Source organism: Aphelocoma coerulescens, chromosome 27 (assembly GCF_041296385.1).
Source record: "Aphelocoma coerulescens isolate FSJ_1873_10779 chromosome 27, UR_Acoe_1.0, whole genome shotgun sequence".
Lineage (NCBI taxonomy): Eukaryota > Metazoa > Chordata > Aves > Passeriformes > Corvidae > Aphelocoma > Aphelocoma coerulescens.
In genome coordinates this window covers 4,701,931-4,710,790 of record NC_091040.1, presented here as the reverse complement: position 1 = coordinate 4,710,790, position 8,860 = coordinate 4,701,931, and the positions used below count along the sequence as shown (strand labels likewise).

Below are 8,860 nucleotides of genomic sequence, written 5' to 3'. Positions count from 1 at the left end.
CAGGCAGTTGCAAACAATTGCACTTCACTGCCCCAAGCCAACATCTCCTGCCTGCATGGGACCCTTCCAGCACCTCTGGCCCAACAGACATGGCTCGGCTTGGGATATTCTTCAGCTTCTTATTGTGACACATGAAAGGATCCTGCAGAGCAGGACAAGAATGTCAGAAATGAGGAAATAAAATGGCAAGGTAGATGGAAACATAACCTGAATCCGTGCCATTACGTAGGATATTTTGTTTTCGAGGTGAGTCTGTTGTAAAATGACTGCCCTTGTGCAGGACTGTGGGCCTGGGGCAATGCAAGAGCTGTATAAAAGCAGGCTCTTCTCCCCACTCTCACATTCACTCCACTCACCTCCATCTCCTTGGAACAAGGTGAGTTTGAAGCCCATTCTTCATTTTCTCCTTCTCTGGGATTTCTCTACACATACCTGTGACTTTGTCCCATGCGGGATCTTGGAGATGCTTTTTGTGAGGGGAGGAAAGGAGTGGGAGGTGTGTGAGTGCTGGGTCTTAGCAGAAGTATTGTCCCAGCTTTGGGCTGGTTGGGGATGTCCCTGGGCTTGAGCTCTTGGTGGGGTTTGTGTGAGGGGAAGAGCTCATGTGCCTCCACAAACAGCCTCCAGCTCTTATTCCAAGCCCATGCCTTTGGTCCCGCATGGTGTGTTGACAGTTGGATCCTTACGCACTCCTTGTGATTTACTTCCCTCTTTCCTCTGTGCCAGGTGCACCTGCAGCCCCAAGACATGTCCTGCCTCACCCCGTGCCGGCCCTGCCAGCCCTGCGGCCCCACCCCGCTGGCCAACAGCTGCAATGAGCCCTGTGTCCGGCAGTGCCAGGACTCCACCGTCGTCATCGAACCCTCTCCTGTGGTGGTGACCCTGCCCGGGCCCATCCTCAGCTCCTTCCCACAGAACACCGTGGTGGGATCCTCCACCTCGGCTGCCGTTGGCAGCATCCTCAGCTCTGGTGGAGTGCCCATCAGTTCTGGGGGCTTTGGCCTCTCAGGCTTGGGCAGTGGCCTCTGTGGCATGAGGGGCCTCCCCTGCTAAAGCTGCTGGTGATGGCCCTGGGGAAGGAACCCAGGGACACACAGGATGGTACAAGCCCGGAATAGAGCATCAATGCTCTACCACTCACATGACTTCTTTCTCATCTTTTGACTCATTAAAGTTCTGCTGCATCCCAGTCCACACCTCTGTGTCATCCTTTGCCCTGCACAGCTCACCCTACATGTCCAGTGAGGGAGGTGTTGCTGTGTGGTTCTGGGAGGGCGTTGTTGGAAGCGGCATTGCCATGGTTGTCAACATTGCATTCACTATGTTAACACAGCATTGATTACTCATATTAAGTGTGACCTTTCTAAATTCCTCTGCCTCTCTGTACCTCCAAGAATTACCTGATGCCATTCAACGACCATTCAGATACTCCAGGAATTCTTTTAGTTCACCCATCAAAGCCTTCCTTCTCTTCTCTGTTGTCAGCACAGCCTGTGTCCTCAGTCTCTCATCCACAAGTAAATGTTCCAGCCCACTCACTAACCTGCCCAATCTTCACGTAGTTCACTTCCCTTGCTGGAGATATTTTTGTGTTACAGTCCAGTAGGCAGCACAGCATGCTTGATGCCATCTGGGGAGTGCTGAGCAGAGTGGGATCTTTGCTCCCATGGATATCCTGTTGACAGTCGCGCTCTGATAGCCCAGGATGTTGATGACAGTCCTTGGTGTCCAGGAACACTCCTGGCAGTTCCTCCTGTTTTGATGGTGTTACCACAGAAGCACCTCACCTGGGCCCTGCTTTTCAGAGGCTGAAGCATGTGACAGGGTTGGCTACTACAAAGCCAACTTCAAATCTGGACTCTGTGAGGACGTTTGTCACTGTGCCCAGCTGTGTCCTGCAGCCGTTCAGCTGCTCCTCTCCCTCAGATGCTCCAGGACAGTTCTTTGAGACCCTCAGCCCACACCCGCTGCCTCTCCCTGCCTCCCTCCATCCAGAAACCCTCCCAGGAAAGTTGCATTGAGGAAATCCACAATATCAGAACGGCCTGGGAGAAGAAAGGACTGAGAGCAGACCTTGAAGGAAGACATGGGGACACTGGAGATGGAAAACTGGACATGAGCCAGCAATGTGCCTTTGCAGCTGAGAAATTCCATCAGGTCCAGGGCTGCACAAACAGAACCATGGCCAGCAGGTCAAGGCAGGGGATTCTCCCCTTCTTATCTGCTCTGCTTAGACCTCAGCTGGAGCCCTGAATCCAGTCTGGAGTCCTCAATTCAAAGTAGACACGGAGCTGTGAGAGCAGCTCCAGACAAGGCCTGCAAAATCATCACATGCATGCATTCCCCCTGCTCTGGAGAAAGGCTGGGGGGAGTGGAGGTTTCTGAGGCAGGAGAAGAGCGGGCTCTGGGGAGAGCTCATTGCAGCCTTTCAATATGTAAAGGGGATGAATGAGGAGGTTGGAGAGAGGCATTTTCTCAAGGCCTGCAGTGATTGGACAAGGAGCAACAGTTTTAAACTGAACTAGGATAAATACAGATGGGACATGAGGAAGAATTTTATTATGGTGAGAGTGGTAGGACACTGGGAAATGCTGCCTAGAGAATGATGGCGTGTCCCATCTTGGGAAGGGTTCACGGTCACGTTTGCTCAAACCTTATGGGATGCAGTGACAGATATCCGTGTCCATGGCAGCAGGGAGGGACTGGATAAACCTCAACGGTCTCTTCCAACCAAACCCATTCTATGATCCCATGATAACAGGGGGCTGTGAGAAGGCAGCCCACTGCACTGTGTCCCTCCCTTTGAGAACGTCCTGTCTTAGGATGGGATCTGCTGGAGTCTGAAGGGAATTCAGTACCTCTGTCTGGTCCGTAATACATTCACTGCTGACTACTTGTGTCACAGTGTGGAGAGGAAAAGGAAAAGAAGTGCAAACAAAGTGAATGTTTGTCCCTGGACAATGTGGGGAAGTTCCATCCTGACCCAAAGAGGCTCAAAAATTCAGAACCCAGAGGGTCACTCAGTGCACACTGAGCACAGCCAATGCCAGCCTGTGTTGCCAGCCAGTGCAAAACCAGCCCCAACAACCCCCTCCCAGAAACACCCCAGGGCAGCCTCTCTGCTTTGGGAGAGGGTCTGCAGGGCAAAGGATGACACAAAGGCATGGGCTGGGATGCAGAAGAATTTAATGGGTCAAAAGAGGGAAAAGAGGGGGATCCAGGTGGAGGCTCCAGTGCAGGGAGCAGCTTTAGCAGGGGAGGCCCCTCATGCCACAGAGGCCACTGCCCAAGCCTGAGAGGCCAAAGCCCCCGGAGCTGATGGGCACTCCACCAGAGCTGAGGATGCTGCCAACAGCAGCCGAGGTGGAGGATCCCACCACGGTGTTCTGTGGGAAGGAGCTGAGGATGGGCCCGGGCAGGGTCACCACGACTGCGGAGGGCTGGATGGCCACGGTGGAGCTCTGGCACTGCTGGACACAGGGCTCATTGCAGCTGTTGGCCAGCGGGGTGGGGCCGCAGGGCTGGCAGGGCCGGCACGAGGTGAAGCAGGACATGTCTTGGGGCTGCAGGTGCACCTGGCACAGAGAGCAGAGAGGAGCAGACCATGAGCGGTGTTTGAAGAGCAGCCTGTCACCACACCGTGAGAGAGATCCTTCCTCTCAGACCCTATGAGCACCACCAAGAAGGCCAAAGCCTGGGAGGACCCCACCCAGCCCATAACTCAGGAGACACCTCAGTCTATATCCACCCTATCTCCACAATACATCTGCCCTCTCCCATGGTAAGCAGCCTCAAGACACAGCAGGGAACAAGGAAGCAGGTCTGTGACAGGAAATCCTAGAGAAGGATGAGGTGGAAGAGAAAATGAAAGCAGAAGGGGACAAGGAGAACCCAGAAGAAGACAAGAAAGGGCTCAAAACTCACCTTGTTTCCAAGGAGAAGGAGGTGAAGAAGTGAATGAGAGGGTGAGGAGAAGATCCTGCTTTTATACTGCTCCTGCACTGCCCCAGGCCCACAGTCACTGCACAGGGGCAGTAATTTTCCTACACACTCATCTCCAATGCACTGTCCTCCCAAATGCCCCAGGCTGTCTTTTGGTTTCTGTCAACGCTGCCATTTCATTTCCTCATTGCTGACATGGTCATTAGGCCACAGAAGATCTTTTGAAGTATTGTGATGAGAGGTCTGAGGGTTTTCCAAGCGTGATCACGTCAGTACAAGCAGAAGATGTGCCCCCATGTGCTGGAGAGGTCTGTGCAGGCAGAGGATGTGGCTGGGGGGAATATGGTGAGTGTTTTTACAAAGCCCTATGAGGAAACATGGTTGTGTCTTCCCACCAACGCAATCCCCTCCTGAGTACATAACGTCTTCCCTGAATGTGGGCATGCTGCATCCCTCTCCCTCCCTGCTGCCTCCCTGCTCAGGCCATGAGTCAGTGGGCATTGCCTCGATAGGCAGGTTTGTTACATTGCTGGTTTCAAATGGCTTTGCCCAAGGAAATCTCCTTCAGGGAAGACATTTCCTGGTTTATTTGGCAGAGTTGTCACCTCTCATTGCCATCTCTGGGGGTCCCCAACCTGTGCTGTCAGCAGGCTTGTGGAAGGAGATTGTTGCCTTCCCTAAGCCTGTGATTCCTGAAGAAGCCCTGTAGAGCCAGGTTACAGTCTCCTCCCTGTCAGAGGGGTCTGTTGGCTCTTGGAATAGCACCATATTCCTCCCTCTCTCCTCACCCCACAAAGCACTTTGCCTGCACATTTTGTACCTTAATCTGCAGGACACACAAGCACAGGCCACTTTTTCAATGCACACTGTCTGTCCTGCAAGCATCCCTGACATGTGAGAGAGCTGCCAAGCACCCTTTTCCCAGTGCCAGGATGGAGCTGCACTTGCTGAAGGGGAATTCAGCCCTGCCTGGAACAAAGCCTGCAGACATCACACCCTCCTGCCTTGGCCTCACCCCAAAAGGCTGACACACGCCCAAGCCAATATTAGAGAGTGACTTGTCACTGGTAGGGAGAGTCTCTCCCTGGAAATTTGCCTACTGAAGGCATTCCCTTGCCCTCCTGGGACACATCCCAGCTGCCTCCATGTCTGCAGGGCAGGGAAGTGCATCACTCCTTGATGTAGTCTCAGAGCTGGTTTTGAATCCAGGGCTTTTCTAAGTGCATCCCCTCACTGAGCATCCCCAGGCATGTGGCACTGCAGGATCCTGGCAGGCCTCAATCATTTGGGCAACTCCACTCCTTTCCCAGGAAAACCATCTTCAGGCACTGGGCTGTGCCCAGACCCCACAGCTCCAGGCAGCCCCGAAGGCCATTGCCCTCAGCCTGACCTGCTTGGCAGCACTGGGGTGTTCTCAGCACTGACAAGTGTCTATTGGAAAAGTGGGCAGGACTTTCTGTGTCCTCCAGTTCAGGGTGCAAAGGGTGTCACCAAAGGGCATCATGGGGTGAGGAGAGGGGGAGAAAAAGGGCAATGTCCCAGGAACCAACACATCCCTCAGGTAGTGAGAGGAGAGGCACATGGGGGCACATCTTCTGCCTGTACTGACGTGATCACGCTTGGAAAACCCTCAGACCTCTCATCACAATACTTCAAAAGATCTTCTGTGGCCTAATGACCATGTCAGCAATGAGGAAATGAAATGGCAGCGTTGACAGAAACCAAAACACAGCCTGGGGCATTTGGGAGGACAGTGCATTGGAGATGAGTGTGTAGGAAAATTACTGCCCCTGTGCAGTGACTGTGGGCCTGGGGCAGTGCAGGAGCAGTATAAAAGCAGGATCTTCTCCTCACCCTCTCATTCACTTCTTCACCTCCTTCTCCTTGGAAACAAGGTGAGTTTTGAGCCCTTTCTTGTCTTCTTCTGGGTTCTCCTTGTCCCCTTCTGCTTTCATTTTCTCTTCCACCTCATCCTTCTCTAGGATTTCCTGTCACAGACCTGCTTCCTTGTTCCCTGCTGTGTCTTGAGGCTGCTTACCATGGGAGAGGGCAGATGTATTGTGGAGATAGGGTGGATATAGACTGAGGTGTCTCCTGAGTTATGGGCTGGGTGGGGTCCTCCCAGGCTTTGGCCTTCTTGGTGGTGCTCATAGGGTCTGAGAGGAAGGATCTCTCTCACGGTGTGGTGACGCTGCTCTTCAAACACCGCTCATGGTCTGCTCCTCTCTGCTCTCTGTGCCAGGTGCACCTGCAGCCCCAAGACATGTCCTGCCTCACCCCGTGCCGGCCCTGCCAGCCCTGTGGCCCCACCCCGCTGGCCAACAGCTGCAATGAGCCCTGTGTCCGGCAGTGCCAGGACTCCACCGTCGTCATCGAACCCTCTCCTGTGGTGGTGACCCTGCCCGGGCCCATCCTCAGCTCCTTCCCACAGAACACCGCCGTGGGATCCTCCACCTCGGCTGCTGTTGGCAGCATCCTCAGCTCTGGTGGAGTGCCCATCAGCTCCGGGGGCTTTGGCCTCTCAGGCTTGGGCAGTGGCCTCTGTGGCACGAGGGGCCTCCCCTGCTAAAGCTGCTGGTGATGGCCCTGGGGAAGGAACCCAGGGATGCACAGGGTGGAAGCGCCCTGGGGACGCAGCACCAGCTTGTTGCTTCCTGAGGGACTGAGCCAGCCCAGCCCATGCCTTGCAGAAGGACAGGGCCAGCCTGGGCTCTCGGGAAGCACGGCCCATCCCTGCCTGTGCCCTCTGCCACTCTCTCCCTTCCCTCCTGTGTCCTTGTTGCCTTGTGCTCCCTTGGGCTGTGAGCTGCACTCAGCCAGCCTGGGGAGGAGCTGCTGGCCCTGCTCCCTCTCTGGATCAGGAAGATGGACACCTGCTGCGATCTCTGCCACAGATATGTGATGGTGATTCTTAGGTGACCCTGGTGCTGTCTGCACTGAACCCTCCACTCAAGGTGATCTTGTTGTCTTTTGACTCATTAAATTTCTGTTTCATCCCAGCCCATGCCTCTGTGTCATCCTTTCCCTGTTCCCAAGATTCCCACGGAGGGAAGTGTTGCTCAGGGATGGTTCTGTGAGACAAATTTAGGAGGTTTCAGTGCCTTTTAGGACAGGAGAGTTAAATGTGCTTTATCACAGTATTGTTACTTTCTATCGTTCTTGATACATCTGGAGCTGGTAGAATGAACCAATCCTCTTCTCTGGCCGTCTGCCCCAGGGACGATTTTCTGTCTCTGATGAAACCATTCTCCTCTCCACGCCCAGCAGTGCCTGTGCCTAAATCAAGTGCTCCAACCTCCTCACCATCTTGGCACCCTGCACCAAACTGGCTCCACTTGGTCCTGGTGGTTCTTGCATTATGGCCTGTCCCCACACGGGGGACGGCAGCAGGTGAGTGCTGAGTCGCTCGCACCCATCTCCTGGTTCTCCTCTTGCTCGAACAGCTCAGGATGTTGGTGACAGCCCTCGGTGCCAGGACACAGTTGGGGCAGTAACCCCTGTTCTGATGGGGTGACCACAAAAGCCCCTCTCCCTGGCCCTGCTTTGGGGCTGCTGCTTGCCCGGGGCTGAGGGAGGTGTGGGGATACAGGGCTGGTTGGTCCCAAGTCAGCTGCCCTTCAGGGCTCTGTGGGTCCGTGTGTCACTATGCCCAGCTGTGTCCTGCAGCAGTTCAAGCCTCCCTCAGCTGCTCCTGGGCAGCCCTTTGAGTCACTCAGCCCACACCTGCTGCCTCTCTTCCTGCCCTACGTTCCTGCCTCCAAAAACTTTCCTAGGAAGCCCTGGACAGAGACAAGGAAGGAGCAGAGCAACGAGGACAGGCACTGCCTGTGGACCTGTGTGGTGTTATGACTGAGCAGTGGTTCTCATGATCTGCTGACCCGGTGGGAAGGGGGAGAATTGGAAAAGCAAGAGACTTACATACCCTGATGTCAAGATCAGGACATTCTATGAAAGGATGGGAGAAAAAAGAGAAAACCAAGTGGTTCCAAGGCAATCACCCACCATGTGGCACCAGCAGACCAATGTCCAGGCAGTGTCCAAAGAATGGCTACTCCGGGAAGACTGTCCACAGCTTTATTGCTGAGCATGATGTTATATCTGCCAAGTGAATCCCACCAGGGTGGTGGAGTCACCATCCCTGGAGGGATTCAAAAGACATCTAGTTCTGACACTTGGGGACACGGCTTATTGTTGAGCTTGGAAGTGCTGGGTTAATGGCTGGGCCCCTTGATCTTAAAGGTCTTTTCATACCGAAGTGATTCTATGACTCTACATGACCTGGAATAGCCCTTTGGTCAGTTGAAGTCATTTGTCCTGGTTGTGTCAGCTCCAGCTGCTTGCCCACTCCTGGCCTCCACTGTGGAGGATACAGAGTGAAAAAGAGAGATGGTCTTTCTGGTGGCCCAACCCTGTGCAGCAATAGCTCAAGCTTTGGTGTGTTCTTTGCACTGGTTAGGCACACATCTGAAGCACAAAACAATACTGGCTGCTCTGAAGTCAATGACCTTGTTATGATCCAGTTTAAACTCAGAAAAGCAAAGCAAGCTAAGTCTCTGTGCATAAACCAGAAAGAACTTAGAAGACTCAAAATATTCCCAGAAATGAGATTAAAACCAAACAAGGTTAGATGTTGCTGCCAAAAAATGGATGTATTTTATTAAATAGTAGAGAGGCAAAGAGAAGGGAAGAGAAAAGAAAGAGAGAAAGAAATTAAAAAGAGAAGTGTGTGTGTGGGGGGTAGGGGAACAGGGAGAGGTGACAGGGGTTATGTGGAAGCATATCACCCATCTGAGGGTCCCAACAACACGTTGTTGTTCCCCTCCATCTGGTCTGCTGGTGGTGAGGGTCTCCCATTGCTGCCGTGGCCACACCGCCACATGCCGAAGAGTGCAGAATCCCGTGGATTAATGCACACTTT

General features: G+C 53.6%; 3 protein-coding genes across 5 annotated transcripts; 2 read left to right on the top strand and 1 right to left on the bottom strand.

The window, feature by feature from the left end:
* The first annotated feature begins 298 nt into the window (after positions 1-298).
* On the top strand, positions 299-1,053 carry LOC138099397 (feather keratin Cos1-1/Cos1-3/Cos2-1-like). Of its 2 annotated transcripts, none has more exons than XM_068996600.1 (2): positions 299-376; positions 727-1,053. In XM_068996600.1, the coding sequence occupies exons 1-2, from the start codon at positions 299-301 to the stop codon at positions 1,051-1,053; spliced, it is 405 nt and encodes a 134-aa protein (XP_068852701.1). The 2 variants fall into 2 exon arrangements, with proteins under 2 accessions (XP_068852701.1, XP_068852702.1); XM_068996601.1 differs by having other exon boundaries at positions 333-380.
* A 2,195-nt stretch (positions 1,054-3,248) lies between these two features.
* LOC138099268 (feather keratin Cos1-2-like) lies at positions 3,249-3,554 on the bottom strand. The gene has a single exon (XM_068996415.1). The coding sequence runs from the start codon at positions 3,552-3,554 to the stop codon at positions 3,249-3,251; it is 306 nt and encodes a 101-aa protein (XP_068852516.1).
* Positions 3,555-5,765: 2,211 nt separating this feature from the next.
* Positions 5,766-6,511, top strand: LOC138099223 (feather keratin 1-like). Of its 2 annotated transcripts, none has more exons than XM_068996347.1 (2): positions 5,766-5,837; positions 6,204-6,511. In XM_068996347.1, exon 2 carries the CDS (start codon positions 6,206-6,208, stop codon positions 6,509-6,511), a length of 306 nt encoding a protein of 101 aa, XP_068852448.1. In that variant the 5' UTR covers positions 5,766-5,837; positions 6,204-6,205. The 2 variants fall into 2 exon arrangements, with proteins under 2 accessions (XP_068852448.1, XP_068852449.1); XM_068996348.1 differs by having other exon boundaries at positions 5,811-5,837; positions 6,185-6,511.
* The last annotated feature ends 2,349 nt before the right edge of the window (positions 6,512-8,860 follow it).